Source organism: Heliangelus exortis, chromosome 2 (assembly GCF_036169615.1).
Source record: "Heliangelus exortis chromosome 2, bHelExo1.hap1, whole genome shotgun sequence".
Classification (NCBI taxonomy): Eukaryota; Metazoa; Chordata; class Aves; order Apodiformes; family Trochilidae; genus Heliangelus; species Heliangelus exortis.
Genome location: NC_092423.1, coordinates 122,527,920 through 122,547,160, shown reverse-complemented (window position 1 = coordinate 122,547,160; position 19,241 = coordinate 122,527,920). Strand labels below are relative to the sequence as shown.

The following is a 19,241-nucleotide window of genomic DNA, read 5'->3' as shown; positions in this document are numbered from 1 at the left end:
TACCATTTATCCTGAGTGGGCTTAGGCACTGGCTGAACTCAGTAGTGTATTGTCCAGGGGTCATTCCTGGAGCAGAGGAGCAGGCTCAGCAGGTGCTGCAGAGGGTGTAGAAGCCAGGCAAGGAGAAGGTCAGGTCCCTCGGAGCTCTGGAGTCACTGAGATCATTTTCCTGATCTTAGGGTGATAAAGCAAAGCTACGAAAGCATCTCATTAACAAACCTCTCTCTCTCTCTGACAGGAAGCCTAGAGGAGAGGGGAAAAAGTGTCGGAAGGTCTATGGGATGGAGAACAGAGATATGTGGTGTACTGCCTGCCGATGGAAGAAGGCCTGCCAAAGGTTCATCGACTAAAGATTGAAATTATGCAGAGAATTTGGGGATGGGGGAGGACAACAGCAGACCCAGATTGCTGCAGCTGCACTGTATCACTCCCCATTTTCCCTTCAGTGATGTGGTGTTGGGGGTTTTGGGTTTTTTTGGGTGTTCTTTTTTTAAAAGAGCTTTGTATTTCAAAGTGAAGCACTTGTAGCCAAGGAGAAGCACTAATCAAAACCTGTGTGGAGCAATAGAGAAAAAAAAAAAAAAAAAAAAGAAAAAAAACCCAGGCAAAACCAGGAACATACAACAAAGTTCTGTCTTACTAAGTATGGAAACCAGAGCAGCTATTAGTGTTTTTCTGTAAAAGAAAGGAAAAAGTTAAATTTTTGCTAACTCTGTGAGACACTTGCTCCTTAGGATCATTTTTAACCATTTCAGTTTCTGTGCTGTGAACATCTGTATTTGCTAAACTGAACAATTTTTCTTTTCCTAAAATGAAGATCTCTTTTTGAAAGCTTTCTAATAAACACTTCAGAGTCATATAAGCTACAGTTTTCTCAACAAAAGCTGTACTAGGACTGGAGACTGCTAAATAATTCTCCTGATATGAGTGATCAATGATTATATTTTTGGAAAGGGAATGTGGGGAGGAGTTGGGGTTTTAGTTTGATTTTTTTTTATATAGGAGAAAAGCAAACTCTAAACTTGCAAGAAGAAGTAGCAGTGCTCCTGGAAGATTTTTAAACCAGGAACTGACCAGTGGAGTGGAACGAAGTAATTTAAGTACCAAATTGGATTTTGATCCTCTGGAGGTAGAAAAGCAGAAATGGAAAATCACCAGCAGAGATTGTTACGAGAAGTTGAGGGGAGAAACCCAGTGATGCTTGATTGAAACCTGTAAGAACATAATGGGGGTCCAGTAGCTTCTCTCACTGCTCTCCCATTTCCGAGAGAGGATGAACAGTTGGACCAGCACATCTGTTGCTGCAGGAGGCCTATAAAGAACTGGTAAATGCAGCCACTAGGATTATGTGTAATAGCTATTCAGGGACATGATCCAGCCCAGCAGTTCTGCTCTTGCTTCCTTTTCTTGTATTTGAGAGATTGTTGAGAGATAATGGTTTGCTCGGCTCCCCCCTCCCCCCCCCCCCAATTAAAATTGCTATGATTTATTTGATAAAAAATAATTTCTACAAAAAAGGAAATACTCCCTTTCTACAACATCATCTTGGAAAAAGAAGAACAACAGCAAAGGAGCAGCATATTTATGGTAAAAGTCCATTTCTTAACTAAGTTTGATGTATGAATTAACAAGCTTTTCTACTTGCAGTACTTGGATAGATTTGAGTGCTTGAGATTCTTTGTCCATTAGAAAGTATACACTGGAACATGGCAAGCTGGTGTTCTTTCTCAACCTATATTGAATTACTATTAATTAACAATTATTTCAGTGCAAAAATAATTAAGAACTTACTAGGTTATGAATGTATATGGTTATACAATACTTGTCTGTTAAAGAAAACAAGGCACCTTAAGAAAAATCAAAGACAAAAAAGCAAGATTTGCCTATTAGGAGAGGTGTAGAGGCCCACAAATTCCGGGATTTCTTTTCTTTAATACAATTTGAAATTAGACCAGATTTTTTTTTCTGTTAAATTTTTTTTTTCATTGTCTAAGCTGGTTCATTATCACTGACATAAGGAGACTATCTAAAAAGCTTTCTAAAATATGGTCCAATATTCAGTTGATAGCTCTATCAGACGTGCATTGCTGCTTATGCCTGTGTAAAAGCACAAAGTAACAACACAGCTGTTCAGAATATACACTATGAATTCAGCAAAGTAGTGCTGAGAAATAAAATTTATAATAGGAGCTACCAAAGGTTATCATCTGATTTACTTTGAACAAGTTAATTGGGCAATCAGAGGCCTAATTCAAGCATGCTATTTCTGCAGTTGTTTACAAATTGTGTAATTTACATGCACAAGTGGCAAGATATGGTTGCATGCACGTAATTACTTGATTTTTTTGGCCAGTTTTGTTCTTTTAAGTCATTTAAAAAACACAAAAATTAAAACCAGACTCTGAAATCTAGTGAGATGCTGTAATAAGATACATACAGGTGTATAGGAGACTAGATTTTACATAGTTTTATATATGCATATATATATATATATACATATAAACCAATATGGGGCCCAACAGGGAGTAGAAAGATTGGTGTTTTTATAAATATAGAAACCAAGCACTAAGGGTCAGTGGAGACACAGCCACTGTATTATCTTCTTTTCCATTACTAAAATGTGGGTCATGGCTTTTCTTTGGATGTTATGGTTTTTTTCAGTTTCCTTAGTAAAATACTTCATAGTAATTCACAGTCATTTCATCCTTAAAACACTGAGCTTGCTGATGGTGTATTTGCTTTGGTAGAATTTAGGAAATTTGGGACTTTTCCAAGATACTCCTGCCAATTTGCCCCCTATTTTTACAAGCACTCCAAGACTTAAATGTAAAGCGTTCCATAATTAATTTGGCTGCTGTTAGATGGACAGTATCTGCCTGTATATTTGTTCTTCCCTTCCTTTTACATTTTCCCTTTTTGCTTTGGAGGATTCTTTTGAAAATAATGTATCAGATTGTACATAGTTTCTGTAATGTCATGGCATTGTGAGCACCTTTCCCAAGGGCACTTTATGAATTATTGTAATAAGATTATTCTTTATAAATTTCTGCATGAGAGAATGGTTTTGTTGCTAGACCAGGTAGCCCTCTGGTACAAATTTGATATGGGTTATATACAGGCAAAATAGCCCACAACTGATCAAAACAGGATAAAAAATTGATGTTAACAAAACAGAGGACAGAAGATACTTGATAAATCCTTCCAGGAGAAAGCTAAATTACCAGTATTTTTACATGACCTTTAATCAGCCGTTTTATATTAAATAAGTTTTGCATCTTATGGCTGTGGCATTTTGATTCAAAAGTAGGTACTCCTCGAGTTCCTGTGTCTCAACCATGGCCAGCTGTAGCGAGAGGACACAACCATTTGGACCTGCATGGAGCACTAAGCAGTTGCTTCGTGCTTGGAACTCAGATTGCTTCGTGTTGCAAGAGCACTTCAGCATCCACCCCGATCCCCTCCACCCTCCTGATGCCCCCAGCAAGAACAGAAGTGTCAGCAAAGCCTTTCCTGTGTAATCTGAGTGTAATCTGGAATAACCTCTTCCATTTTTCAGTCTTGTGCTTCAGCGTTGCTGTTCTCTTCACATCTGATTGATCTCACACATCTGCACTGACCTCTCTGAAAGACTCTAATCTTTTTTTGTTTTCCTGTGGAAGCAGTGGCCTGAGTGCTGTGGTCATTTATCCTTGTTGGTACATGGCATTTTTTCTCTTTTTGGTTTCTCTGTGGGAGGAAGGTCACTGTCTCTAACCTCCTGGAGAAGTCAGAAAGAACAGCCTGAATGTATCCTGCAGTCTCTGTGTGCTACAGGGATTTGGAGGTGGGTTCATAATATATGTCAAAAGCCAGAACTTACCCCTGAGATACAAAAATGATTTCATTTTATTGGATTTAAGCACTTACTTATTATTGATGCTGGTAACAACAGTATCAGAGTGGAGATCCACAGTATAGATCCCAAATGTTTTTCTTCAGGAGTGTTCTTACTGTAACAAAGCTACATCCCAGTTCCCCATTTACCCCAAAATATCTGGAGAAGGACATAATTTTAGAAGTGGGAAATTTTAATGCCCATTTGTAAAATATGGCTAGGCTCCCACTGCTCCTATATGAAGATACTGGACATTACAAACTCAGATCATCTGAGTCATAAAATGGTTTCCACCCAGAACAATGTGCCTGATTCTCTAGTGCCTTGCACAAATGTAACAGGATACTTAAGATGCAAAACAAGCAAAAACTCTTCCATTCCAATTTGCAGGTTTACACTATTAACCAATATAAATCATTACCTAGCAGATATCTGTTGTCATGTAAGCCAGACCATTAAGCCCTGCTTGTGTGAATAAGCTGAGAAAAATGACTGTCTATTGAATTACTTTTTCCAGGTCCTTAGCCTGGTATGACTGTTAGCCATCTAATCATCTACAAATTCTTTGCACCCCTTTTCTATCACTGACATCACTTTCTCCATTCCTTCTCCCCTTCATTTTTTAAGAAACAACTAGGTAGGCAACACAGCAGGAGGCAAAGCTTTAAACAAAAGCACTTGTAAAGCCTTCATTTAAGAATGAATTCCAGCTCCATGCAACATCCCAGATGTCCTTGTCATTGACTTCTTTTTTCATTTTGTTCTGATCCACTGAGTTGGGATGGTTTTCTGTTTCCTGCTATGGTCTGGGACCAGCTAGAGGGGCCCTGCTGAGAATTCAGGACACAAAAGTGTGGCAATATAAAACGATTTCTTTCTTCCCCTGCCTGTAAATACCTTGAAACACCATCTCAGAAACAGGACATGAAACGAGAAACTTGCTGATCATGTGCAGAGCCATACGAGGTTGCCAGTGAGGCTGGTTTCTGTTGGTTCAAACTTCAGTCATCTGCTGGAGAAAGTTGTGCTGCACCTTTTCTTAGAAATATTTTGATAAGGAAGTGTTTGTAAAGTCTCGTCTTGGTCTCACATTTTTGCTTTTTTCAATCTTCCTGTAAGGTGGAAGTGGAACTGGGTCCTGTATAGAGTATGGGATTTAATTTGTGTCAGGATTTTATTCTGGTAGTCCAACTGTGGGTTCTTAAATAAGTTGGTAGCCCAACTTATCTTAGAACAGAATAATCACAGATTTTTTTCTAAGTTCAGTAAAGTTTTATGGCACCTGTAGCAAAATGGCTAGAAAATAAGTCATGAGCAAAAATTCATCCAGCTAAGGGTTTAAATACATTCTGTTTCTGCTAGATGTAAGCAGCCCTTGTCTGTATCTCTGTGGAGCTTGAAAAGCTTCAGGCTTGCAAGAAAGCCAGTGTACACCTGTAGTTGATAGTGCCCACATCAACTTTTTTTCCATCTTAGACTACAGTGCTTTTGTACTGACCATGCTCTCACTTATCTCCAAATGCAAAAATCAAGGACATGTATCTTCTGCTTGCAACTTTTTGAGTTTATTCCTCAATATGAAAATCACTAATCATGTTCTTTGTGCTTCACACAGACCATGGTTAGTAACAATCCAGAAAGACCCTGAGAACAGAAATCAGTCTGTTTCTGGTGGCACCAAGGAAAATAAAATATGGATTGCTTCTATGCTTGCTCATACTCACAGCAGGATTTTGTTTGGCCAGTCAGCTGATGAAATGTAAGGGAATGGATAAATTTAGTAACAATCCAGTTTTCTGCTTTTTTTTAGCACATCGTAACACAAAAAATTTTTTCCTTCCATGTTTGAATCTGTATGTGAAGTCTCTAATATACCCTTGAGAGAAAATATTTTAGCAATAGAAATGCTGTTTCAGCTTTCCTGTTGCTTGGGCACATACACAATATTATACTAACAAGGTAGGTTTTAAAGATAAATTCTTGATGGGCTGAAGCATTGTAAAATGTTGAATCTTAGTGTTTACCATTTGCCAATCCTTTTTAAAAATTAATGTTTGACGTTAGAGTCCTTATCTTGGTATGTTATACCCTGCAGCCAATACTGCATGATGTGTAATGGTCAGATAAATAAAAGTTAATAAAATCTTTGTGAAAAACTGTCTTGGGAAGACAGGAGGAAAAAAGCAAGCTAGTTAATATGAATTTCCTGAGGGAAACATAAGAGGGTTTTAAAGGCAGAATGTAGGTTTATTTGAATGGAAGAAGGGTAAGAAATTGATCTTTTTTTCTATTCTAGGTAAAATTCGAAATGCAGTAAGCCACTTCTTGAATTATTAAAGTTAGAAGGAAGCACTAATTAGTGAACATGGTCTTACTTAATGTTATGGCCTATGAAGTTCCAAATAGAAAACCCCCAGCATGTTAGGTGATATAAAAATAGAGAAGATGAGCTTGAACCATAAACTATTTATAATATAAATCTATACATTCACATCAATCTTTTCAGGATCTACTATAAATATAAAGGCTTCTTATTTATGTAGTTGGCCAAAGCATACTTTGTCTCTAATTGGATTACTTCTTACCAAATTATTTTAGCAAGGAAAAAAAATTATGTTAGCATGATACTCCCACAGTGGTACTCCACTGTGCAAAGTGGTGATTCTACCAGAAATTAAAAGAAAACATGCCACCACATTTTTTTCCCATATTCTCAAATATATCAGCTTCTGTAAACCCATGGTTTTGTTAAACCTTGTTAACTAGTATTCTGAAGGAATACATATGGAAATTCTGAAGGAATACATATGGAAATTCTCAACATCTTTATTTGTACACAAATTATTTTTGGTCCATAGTAATGTTTTCCTATCAGATCCTGTCTCCAGGGACTCCCATTCTGCCAATTCTCAATTGTTTATACTGAAGTGAATAAAAATCAGAATCTTCAATATTAACACCTACAAATGTAAATAGCACCTGGCATCAGAATTTGTAGTGTCGGTGTTTAGGTGGGAATTAATTCCTACAGTGACCCCAACAAACATTTCGAGGAAGGAGTGCATGTAATCTATGAATTAGTAGATATGGCTGTGTAGAGGTAGAACTGGCATTCTAACAATAAAATGTAGGATCAAATTCAAGTTAAACACATCCCTGTGTTTAATTTCATGTGCAGAATTTGTTGATGTGACCTTGTTTCTGAAGTCAGGCACACCTGACATCAGGCCTTGGCAAGAGCAGATACTCTTCCAGCTTTGTTTGAAATATGCACTTTGTGAGACAATCTATCCTTTTCAGATTTTATGCAATTTATCTTGTATTTTGAAGACCAGATAATTGTAGAGAATTTAAAATTTTGATTATTTTTTGCACTGCAGAGGGAAATTGAGAAAGAAGACAAGTTTAATTGTACATTTCAACATGTGAAAGTATTGATTGGGTTTGTAAAAGGTTTCTATTTGCCATTGAACTCAAAGTAACTTACTGGAGCACATCAGGAAAAAAAAATGCATGAGAAGCAAGTCACAAAATACAAATATATATATATAATTCCATTTATATTGCCTGTATGCTTTACACTCCTCCAGGCAACTGGAGGCATAGAAGCTCTGAGTATGCGAGGAAATAAATAAGTTTACTGAAAAACTTCAGGAATTCTGTGCTTTTAAGCCACAAATGATGTTGTCTATGTGTAATTTTTAGTGTTAAAAGTAGACAGTAGCCTTATTAACAAGGTGCAATACTTACCAAGGGCTAAATCATGGAAACGAGTGGTGTGTGTTTGTACATCACTGCGAAATGTGCACTCTTTTAAAACTGATTTTTATAGCACTGGGATCTTATTACCTCTCTGAAATTATAATGTTGGTTGAATTTCATAACCATTAGGAAACAGGATTTGGGACTTCCTATGAACCATAGGGAGGAGAGAAAGAATTGTAAATCAATTAGAATAGTGGTGTGTTGTTTTACATGGCAGAAGTAACCTAAAACACCTTTACAAAACTATACAAATTGTGGATTATTGAAAGAAAAAACTACATTGTCCTTGATTACAGAGATAGTTTAGTCTGAAATTGCCCATGATGTCACAGAAATTACTACTTCAGTGCTCAGCTTTTGCTTTGTCTCTTGCATTTTATTATTGGCTTTGGTTTGTATTCTGCTTGTGAAGACATTCCTAGATCACCAATACTTGGCTTGAAATTGTATTCCTTTGAAAATTACTTTAAAAACAGATTTCATCATGCTGTACAGTCTGCTCCAACTTGTGTGGAGAATTCATGCAAGCAGGTTATATAGGAAAATATTACACTGGGGCTTCATGGTTCAGCTATGGAAAGGGTGTGAACAATCAAACTAAAAACTTCTCTCACTTATTTCTTCTCCCCATCTGTGCTGTGGAGTCAATCATGTATCTTACATTATTTTCCCATCTCTCTTATTGTTTTTGTCTTATGCTCAGAGTCCGGAATTAACTGAAAACCAAAATGTTTGGTTGTTACTCTATGTGTCTGATTTGCAACAAAGGGCCAAAAGGCAAACTCAGATTAGTGACACCAGTAGAAAGAAGCTTGAGCCAGTCAGGTGTGACCTGAAACAAAAATTGCTCAGAAATGGATCCCAGTAGGAGGAAACCAGTTTTAAGCCATCAGTTACAGAAGATTTTTGTGGTTTTTTTTAAGTTGCAGGCCTGATAAAATGTCTTTCTACACACCTAAATGCATGGTAGCTGCTTGAGCCCTTGAAGCATTTCAGATTTTCTCAGAAGAGTTGCAATTAGTCCCATGAGTAAGTGCATTGACTCTGACTGCTCACATGAGTAATGGTTGTAGAACCAAGGCACTTGGATTTTCCTCTGTGTGGCTGTTTCCACTGTAATTGAGAATGTGAAATTGTGAATCTCCCTTTCTGAGTGCTTGGGAAGGGAATTTGGCTGTTTGGCTGTGTGAGAGGGGTGGATATGTACCCAGGCACATGTGCATGGCTCTTGGAAGATGTTGGCTCAGTTTCTATAACACCAAGGTGGCAGCACTTAGGATGTGTCACTTAGTGACTGACTTAAGAGCTGTTAAGCACGTGGTATGCAGTCTGTAATCAATCCGACTGACACCAGACTGGGAAGAAGGAGATTTCCAAGAATAGTGTCCAGGATAGCCAGCCTGCTGTGAAGGGAGTCACCACCCCAGTCTATGTGCTGTCAGCTGGAGCAAATGCTCCATTTGTTGTGTCCAGACTGAGGGAGGTGATTATCTGCATTTATTTGTGACCCATGGTACAGAACTCTCTTTTGAAGAATTATATTTCATTCAGAGATTAGAATAAAACTGTTGGAGAACTTTCATGTTAGAGGTCAGTGAATACTCTACAGTATTGTCAGAGCTCAAGTCAGAAAATGTGATTTCCCTCCTTCCTGAGCCTCCTGGTGGGAGCATGGTCCCATCTGGGCTCTCACAGCCCTGTAACCTTAGCTCTTTTTCTCCAAGACTTGATGGAACCCAGCAAAGAGCCCTAAAACCTTTTCATTTGCAAGCAACCAAACATTGTCTTTGTTATTCATGGTGGTACTACAAATAGTAATTTGTAGTGATAGGAAAAGGGGTAATGATTTTAGACCGGAAGAGAATAGGTTTAGGTTAGACATTAGGAAGAAATTCTGTAGTGCGAGGGTGATGAGACACTGGAACAGGTTGCCCAGGGAAGTTGTGGATGCCTCATCCCTGGAAGTGTTCAATGCCAGGTTGGATGGGGCTTGGAGTAGCCTGGTCTTAGTGGGAGGTGTCCCTGCCCATGCAGGGGGGTTGGAATTAGGTGATCTTTAAGGTCACTTCCAACCCCAACCATTCTGTGATTCTGTGATTTTAGCTTTCTATCTCTACATTTCACCTGTAGTTCCACAGCAGGTTAAGTTGGGGTAAGCTTGTGCTACTGTTGGAAGAGCTGTTTCTAACCCCTGTCAGAGACATTCCTAGAGATAAATATCCTGAATTGTGCTGACTCAAACCACTCCTAAAAGTGAGATCTATATAAAATGCCAAAAGGCTCCATCAGGATATGGGTTGCTGTGTTTGTACCTCTGCTCTTCATGTGACAGGCATGGAAACACTGCTTTTATCCCACCCTGTCTTGGCTGAAGTCTCATTAAGGGCCTGGGCTTGCACATACTCCAAGAGCAGCTGGCTCAAGAGAGCTCCATTAACAGCTGGTTGCTTAGCACTACTAGAACACCAGTAAAACAGCATTGATTTTTATATGACATGGAGTCTGTAGGGGGAAAAAGGAATTAAATCAATAGTCCAACATACAACGAGTCTTAAAACTACATCTTAACTGCGCCATGGTTTTACTAAGCTGATATTGGAGGAGTTAAATGGTGTGAAAAGCAACTTTACTGGGCCTTGCTCTTCCCTTGCCTCCAGGAGCCAGTCTGTCACTCAGGGTAATTTCAGGCCACGCAGGGTTTGCTGTGTAAGATAAACCTTGGGATATGCTATCTTTGTATAATATCTCTGGGCCACAGAAAAACAGGGTTTGCTTCTTGGTCAGCCATGGTAGCAAGTAGGAAGGATCCTTGGCTGCTTTTGCTTTTTTGCTAGTGCACTTTTTCAGGCTCTTTTTATTATGGCATCAGCGTGATAACAATGGGAATGCCAGGAAAAAGGTCAAGGCTCGTTGGGTAGCTGAAGGGAGAGAACTGTCAGCAGCAATTGCACTACTTTTTTAAAAAAAAAAATACTCTGAAGAAAGCAATTAGGTTTTCTTATCATCTGCAGCTTCTATTATTTCATGTAAGAAAAATATTACCATCATAGAAGAGGGTGAGTTTTGCACAAGTTAGGCAGGTGTAGGAAAACCAAGGCCCAGTTGCCCAGTTTTTATGAATCTGGGATTTCTAATACACTCTGCTAGCATAAAACTGCAATATTTAGATCCTTACATCCTTTTTTGCTCCCTCCAGTCACCAAAGGGAAAAAGGGAAATATCTGCTCACATATATTGTTCTTCCTTTGTTCCCTATCAAATACTGTGTTAGAAAATACAAAGTAAAATTCTTTTTTTAAAAATATCTTTTTGGAATCAATATTTCAAGAACTGGAGCATTTCCTTTTTCACTTGGTGTAAAATTACTGAGCTTTCATGTGCTCTGCATTGCACTTTATGTATTTTTTTTACTTGTTGGGCCAAGTGATTTTGAAATACAGAATTATAAAAGTTTTGTTAAATTAGTTTTAACTAGAAATTAACCATTAAACTACAATATTTTTATGAAAATGCAAGTTCCATGAAATACAGTAAATAAAATATATAGGTGAGAGAAGGTTTTAATGATATGTTCAGAAATATTAGAGCTTCTGAAATGTTTTACCATTTGGTAAATTCAGTACATGAATGGGCAGCATGGTTATAAATGGAATATGGGTAAGCAGGAGACAAAGTTCCAGGCATTGGACTTGATTATGTGCAAAACCTGCATTAGTATAATTGATCTGGATCTTAAAAAAATCAGATTAATCTAGTTTAAAGAAGCATAAAACTATTTAATAAACTGTGTTAAAATGAAAAGAGCTCACGGAAAAATTTAAACATAATTACCAAAGATGTATTTTTCACTACACTAATGCAGTGATGTGTAGTGGGCAGTCTGAGAGTCCTCTTCTGTCTCTGGAGGGGCTGAACTCATCTAAGTACCAGACTCCACCAAAAGCCTCATGTGAGTAAATATTTTCCTGCTTTAATCAGTAGCTCTCCAAACTCCTCTGCTTACAGACCCACTTCCAGGTTGACAACGGTATTTCCATTGGGTTTTTCCTGCCTTTGTCCCCTCTAATTTTGGGGAACTAGTGTCCTAAAGACAATATTCTTGTTCCTAAATGAGCTAATTAAGAACTTGTGTTCCTCTGGTTTTGGTGTTAAACTTACAGCCTTAATACTATTGCATGTAGTTTAGCTTAAGGATTTCTTTAATGCCAGTTTCAGCTCCTTAGACAAAGAACAGCTCTACCCCAGCACAGACTCCCTTCAGATCTTATGGACTTTATTGAAAAATAAAGACATTTTTTACTTTTACTTTGTCCAAACTCTTTATTCCAAGTCACACCTAAAAAATGGAAGTCTGCAGTCAGAGAAAATAAAGCACACAGGAGAAAAGAGGGGAGAGAGCCAGAGGGTGATGCTCTCACTTTCTTCCCGGGGTGGCTCCTTTCTGGTCTCCCCTCTCCCAGGATGATGAGCTTGTGTCTGCAGAGACCATGCACAGCTCTGAATTCCTTGACACCATGGTGGGAAAAATCCCCGTGAAAGGGCTTTGTCAACCACCTCCCACTTTCAGACATTCTGCTTTTTCATTTCTATATCCATAGGGAAAAATACAAGCTGACTGCTCTTCCAGTAGCACACATATAGTCTCACCTTGTGTTGCAAATGGATCATCTTCCTGCTTTTACTCAAGCTTCATTTTTCTATACAAAAGAATTGCAGGGTCTGGGTATTTCTGCATCTTGTAAAGCTGCTGTGTCCTTTCAGGGGTGAACAGAAGTCCCTGGAGGGTGGGATGTGCATGGCCAGTGGCATTCAAGCCATGTGCTTAACACTGGGGAGCACCATGAAACCTCTGCTGAAGGGAAAGCCTGGATTAATGCTGCCTGTACATCCCAGCACAGAGCAAGGTGCTGCACAGCACTGCTCAGGTCTTGCAATTATGGAAAAATTAGGCTTAAAACCTTTGTGCTAAGAACAGGTTGTCTCTGAAAACTCAGTTTGTGTTTGGTGGAGGAGCAGAGGTAGAGCCACACCGAGGTGGCAGTCTGTCAGGCAGCATAAATAACAGTCCTGTTACTTGACTAATTTCTGTATGTTCATGTGTGTTTGAAGGAAAGCTTAGAAGGGGAAATTTCTGCATGTAGACGATGCTCCTTTGCAATCCGATTTCATTCTGCCCTCTGGGGGCAGCCTGTAGGCAAGCACGGCAGATTTAGGTCAGGTTACTTCCACTGCCAGTGACTCGCAAATAGCAAAAAAACCGCGTTCCTTATTAGTAGCTGCTTTTTATCTTCTTTTTCTGAAAAATAAAAAAACACAGAACACCAAAATGCAAGCACCATGCTGCCCTTCACTAAACTCTCCTTGACTCCTTGCAGTGCCAGTACCTGGGGAGAACTCCAGAATTCAGAGGACTTTGGCCATAACTCATCAAAAAGTCTTGGCAATCTATTGCCACTGCAAATCTTGTAATGCTGTATCAAAATCTTACAGACTTGGGCTCTCCAAAATTCCTCTAGGAGTTTTTCTGTTACTTTATATGAAAAAAAAAAAGTGTTAAAATCTTTGTTCTGCCTCTGAGTCAGTTCTGCCCACTGAACCAAGAGCACTTCCAAGAGACTTCAGCTTTGCAGGGAGTCAGTACAAGTACTGAGCATGTACTGTCATGCATGTCCTTGTGCATGTACAGTACAAATCCTGTACACATTTCCAATCTTTTTCATAAATTAAAAACATATAAGAAATTAGCATGTGTATATATTCATATGTGTATATATCCTCAAAGCCTCTGAAAATAATTGAGTTAAAATTCTAAGAAGTATGTGCTTGCACTTGAAGCTTTAAAGAAAGACTACTGAATTCCTAATTTGCTAATCTTGTGTAACTTTTTCTAAAAATTGAGAAGGAATATTTTTTCCTCAAGTTATTCAAGTAAAGAATACTTTGTTTCTGGTCACTGAGTTTCTGAATGAGCAAATCTCTCCCTCTTGCACTCCTAATATTCACTGTTTGTACGGAAGAAAATATTTCTGCGCTTTCACTTCCCAGTGAATAATCAATTCACTCCCTATAGGCAATGTTTTTTCTCTTAGGTTGCAAAATATACTGTGATATCTTTATTCTTCTCTTTGTGAATACTGATCATAAGATTCTTACATTTTTTTCTAGCTTCAAAAATGCTTTTGTGCAATTGTCATACATATAGTTGCATAAAAATTGCGAAGAATCTAAGTCATAAAGTAATCTGTCATATAGTGTATTAACCACTTTTTTCCCTAAGTAAAAGTTAAGAACATGAAAAAACTAAAGCTAAAGTATCACAAAGTCAGTTTACTGCTGAATGAAATATTTATAGAACATTTGATTAGTGAAAACTAGTAATTTTTGTTGAAGTTACATTTAGTAGCAAACCACTGTATTTTAGTAAGTACAACAAGTCAAAAAGCAATTTTTTTTCAGCAGAAGCACAAATGGAAAACTAGATTAAAATAGATAATTAAAGACAAGGTTTTCTCCTTGTCTTTAAGCCCATCCTGCCTGATACATTACTGTTGTATGTTCAGGGATGCTCAGGATAATAGATTTCCCTCATGGGAAGAAGCTAGGTTCCAAAGTATTAACTGAAATAAAAGCAAAAGTGAACAAACTTACAGAATTGCTTGCAGAATTTTCTGAATACTAGCTCAGCTCCTGCCAAAAAAAAAAAAAAAAAAAAAAAAAAAAAAAAAAAAGCACTACTTGCTACTGAGCTAGAATTTCTGCATTTTAAAAGAATGGCATTTTAATCTAGCTGATACACCATAATTAAAACCAGATTTCTATTGGCTTGCTTGTTTGTCTTACAGGGCTTATACTTCTTAATAAACCTCAGAGAAGGGCATGCCAATACTCAGATGACCATGGTTGGATTGGAATCTCTCTAAATCCCAAAATCTATTATATGTTCTTACAGAAACAAGTGTTTTTAAATGAAATACTACTTAAAATTACCTCAAAAAAAACCCCAAAAACCAGAAGCTCACTCTCTATTTGGGAAATGCCATTGAGTTACCATGAAGTTACTCCCAAGCTGTGTGGTTAGGCAGTCTCCTGTGGGTTTGCCAGGTCACGTTTTTGTTGAAAGCAGATGGTGATTAAACTGCATAGCAAAGAACTGTTCTTTGATCTTTGTAAATGAATGTATAAGTACAACTATGCATTTTCATACAGCTGCAGACAGTATCTTCAGTCAATTCAACTCTTTTCACCCAGGTCAGCAACCCCCAAACATCAGGAGCTGAAGGGGCTCCCTTTAGCACATACTTATCTCCTGTCTTGTTTCTGCTCTCCAAAGACCAAATAATGCAGAATGGAGGAGCCCTGAGCTGCAGGGCCTCAGGAGCAGAGAGTCCAAGAGGCTGTGGCCAAGGCAGGGACCTCTGGACACTTTGGATGCTTTGGGGCACCAGGTTGGGCTCCCAAGCCAAATGTGGCCAAGCAGAGGGATGTGGTACCTGTGTTCACTCTGCTAGAGCTTCTCCTGCTCTGACCCCAGCACCTCTTGCAATTCTGCTCAGCATCTTTCATGCCTGGACCCCACACGGGGTCAGTAGGAGTTTGCAGCAACCCTAGAACAAGTTATGCCAAAGAGGAGGCCACTGCAGGATGGGCTTTCAGCCATGACCCTATCCCTTGGGATTGCCCTTTCAGCCACCCTACCAGCTCTGTTTGCTTCTTACCAGAACTGTTCCAAGGTGTCCTGCAAGCAAACCACTTGGGGGGCAGGGAAGAATCCTTGGGGTTGTGGTCTCAGGGCTGAAACCTGCTGCCCCAGATGATGCATTGCTCAAACCCCTCAGTCCTTCATCTTAATCATTGTCTGGACATCAGGGCTGGGCTGTGTAAGAGACAAAGGATCAGATTTTATTTTTATTTTTTTTTTTTAGTGTATCATCTGTTGGAAGGGAATAGGAAAGATGAAAAATGGGTGGTGTCTTGTTCTTGTAGGTGCTGTAATTAAATGAAGGGAAAAGGTATTGCATGCAACATCCTTACTTAAATTTAGGGTCATTGCTGTAGCCTGGTCAATGAATCAAGTGTGGTTTTTACAGTTTAGCCTATGGGAAGAAAGACCAAAAAAACCCACAGAATAACCCCGTATTAATAATACTCTTGCTTTAGAATAAAGCAAGCCTGGACTTAACAACAAAGAAAGATTTTGCTTATATGCAACTGATTTAAATATTTGATACCAGTATGAAGTCAGTAGTATTCTTATCTATCCAGAGATGCACACTCATCTAGATTACATTTAGTTGAAAAATACTTTTGCAATATATATTTGTATTTGGTGGGCTGAGGCCTTTAATTTTATATTCTTTACAAGAATTAGTGTGGAAATCGCGTTTTTCCATTTACTGAGCTACTTGACTGTTTTCATAATGAATATTTCCAGTATTTCAGAGGGTTTGGTTTTTTTTTTAAACACTGCCCTTTCGAGAAGAATGCAGTGCTTTTTTCTATGTTGCTCAATAGAAAAACATATTCCCTCCCAGGGCTCCTACAATGATATCCACCCCAGTGAGTTAAAAAAATGCTTGTGTGCAGGTCTGCAGCAGTTCCCAGCTGCCACATCTGCCATAGCTGTGACCATTTTTATCAGAGCTGCCCCAGGAGGGTTGCACAGAGGTGGCTGTCAGAGTGCTCAGTGTGCAGATCTCTTTTTGCCAGGATGTGACCTGTGACAGCAGCAAAGCCACTGCTGCATCTCCCTGCATCCTGCAGCTGCCCCTTGGGTCTGGTGTAGCTCTGACTGCAGCCATCAGTGGTCGCTCACTATCACAAAGTTAACTTTTTAAAATGAGAAAGAGCTTCCAACTCTGGCACTAATGGAAATACTGAATACTTAAAAAATAGATGTATAGTTGGAAAGTATTAAAAAGAAAAAAAAGTTGTTTGTCTTTTTTTTTTTTTTATACGACTTTTAGCCAAATAGAAGTATTCTGCCTATTACTTCTGTGGATACCTGTTCACCTGTAAATAAACTCATATATTAAGGTTCATGAACCTGAAGAAAAATAATAATAATAAAGACTGTTCACTGGCTATGCGCTTTGCTAGCTGTTGGTTTCTTTGTACATAAGAAGTAAATGTTTAAATGTTGGGTGGGTGGGGGTTTATTATTTAATTGTTGTTCCTCTAAAAAAAAAAAAACAAAAACAACTTTTGACTTTGTTTCCTCTTTTCTGAGTTAATACAAAGATTTTCTAACTTTTTACTGCAGAAATGGAAAAATACCTGGTGCTATGTGAATTTGAGTCAAACTGGCCATAGCAGACACACCAGTTAGAATGCACTTTTCCTGTGGCACACAATGTATTTTCTCAGAAGGGACTTTCAAAGAACCATCAGATGTTTACATTTCTTCTTGTTGCCCCAAATATTTTTTGAATATTGAAATAGCTCCCCAAATTAGAGAAAGTCATGATCCATTACTGAGATGACAAATCCTTACATTTGAGTATCTGACAGCTTTGTACAAATACCGTTTTAGAGATAGTTGAAATATTGGGCTTTCATACTTTGTAATGCTTCAATGTGACAATAACTACACTGTTGCTCTCTAGTCTAACCTCATTGTAGACCTGTAATTTCCTGTTGATGGTTATGTCATGAATTGCACTGGCTTGAATTCAGCCAAATACTGACTGTTCAGCTGAAATATTCTGACTGTTATGATGTCCACAAAGCAGTACTTAAATGCACTTGTATTTGACTACCGCGGAGTATGTAAAAATATTCATGTAATAAAACCCTTATGTATTTTCTTTTGCTACTTCTTTATGTGAACTACAGTGCTTCTGCAGCCATGAGCATCAACCAAGAGCTGACACAAGTCAGTGACAGCCTTGGCATCAGCTTCATTTCCAAGCAAGACTGAATTCCTTCCCTTCCATCAGATATTTAGACTCTATAACATGAGCTAAGACACACAGGACAGGAATGAATTTTAAGTTTGGGCCCTGTGAGTGCAGCCTTTAGTGAGTGATTATGGTTTCTCCCTTCCAGAGGGATATGTGCTATGAAATGGATCTTCCTGATGCATAAAGCTTGCAACATGTTCCTTCTGCTCTTGTCCAGCAGCAGCAGAATAGCCCCCTGTGCCCACTAAGGAACACTCCTCACTGGCAAAGCTTGGTTTGAACAGGATGTGCCTTTCTCATGATAAAGTTGGTGGAGCTACTGCTTTAAATTTGCAAGTTGGAGACACATTCCTGAAAGAGGGAGTGAATTATTTTGTTTTGTTTAAAAAAAAAAATAAAGTTACAAACTAGTACCAAGTTCTCACCTTCCAGTTTTGTGAGCTCATATTTAGATTTTCCTTTGGCTAATATATTCTTACCCACTGCTGTACAGCCAACTCCAATAAAAATAGCAAGGCTATTAAATTTAATGAGCAGTTTAATCCTTCTTCTTCTGTTCCTATTTTCCTGCTTTCAAGCAACACCTCCTCACCACAAGTACACAGACTTGGTCATCCATCTCCAGTAAAAGAAGATCTCTAAAATAAGTTGTTCACTCAGACAGAGGCAAAACAGCTTGGGCAGACCCTACCCTGCTGCCCAACCTTGAGTATCATTGCTATTAGTCAGGCTTGTCCAAACCATCCCTTCCTGAATGGTAGAAGTTTTAATCCCACTGATTCCAAGCACTGCTAGAATGAGCTGTGGTGCTCCTTGGAGCTTCTTGGAGGAGCCTTGACAGCCTCACTCCTGCCAGGCAGGCACCCAGAGCTGTCTGACTTGTACCATTAGAGAGGGCACCCCTACAGCTGATTCCTCCAGATATAAGAAGGAAGGGATTTGAAGTCGTGTAATTAGCAAAGAACTGTTTTTGTGGTATTTTAGATTAAATTCCACTAATTAAATGTCACTTTAAAGATATTTATCTCTGCTGTAATTGATGTTTCTGAAGACAGGCAGACGGCCCGTTACCATTCTCTTTAGGCAAACATTCTTTTCTGCCTTTGTACATTAAAGCAAAGAGATTTAATTGAAGCTCAAAATTCAATACTTTCACTCCCCCTCTCCCTCCACCCCTGAACAGGCTTTGTCTCCTTTTAAGCCATTTCTGAATTTCTAGACAATGACTACTGTAGGTGCATTGGGTTTAGAAATATTTCACACCCTCAGGTACTTCCTTTAGAAAATTTTGAGACAGAATGATTCCTTTTCTGCCAGCATCAGTAAGTCCCTCAAACTTCACTTAGTTTCCTTAAAATAATTCACTAAATTCAAATTTGGCCTTCCAGTACTCAGCTGCAAAAAACAACCTCTTGTCAAAATGTTCTGTGCATTTTGTATTTCAAACACTATCCTTATCTTGTTTTATGCCACCCCTTGAGACCTGATCTCCAAACGTGGCATCTCATTATGGTATTATCTTTATTTCCCTGTTGTCCTATTGGAAACCTGCTGTACCAAAAGCATTTTTTTTTCAATGAAAATGCCACTTAGAGAAAAATACCATTATTTTGGTGCCTCTTAATTGAACACATTGTTTTCTAGTTTACTTGATTAAACTGCCAGTTTTTACTCCCTCTCCCACCCACTCTTTTTTTTTTATG

The 19,241-nt window shown here is 38.5% G+C and overlaps 1 protein-coding gene across 4 annotated transcripts in view; it reads left to right on the top strand.

Moving 5' to 3' along the window:
* Positions 1-17,450, top strand: part of ZNF704 (zinc finger protein 704) — a 107,062-nt gene extending 89,612 nt beyond the window's left edge. For 2 of the 4 annotated variants that reach the window (XM_071737840.1, XM_071737838.1), the window contains one exon: positions 239-17,450. In XM_071737840.1, the coding sequence (XP_071593941.1) occupies positions 239-247 (9 nt within the window). In that variant the 3' untranslated portion in view covers positions 248-17,450. The remainder of the gene's footprint in view (positions 1-238) is intronic. The other 2 variants (XR_011724586.1, XR_011724585.1) reach the window with 2 other exon arrangements.
* The last annotated feature ends 1,791 nt before the right edge of the window (positions 17,451-19,241 follow it).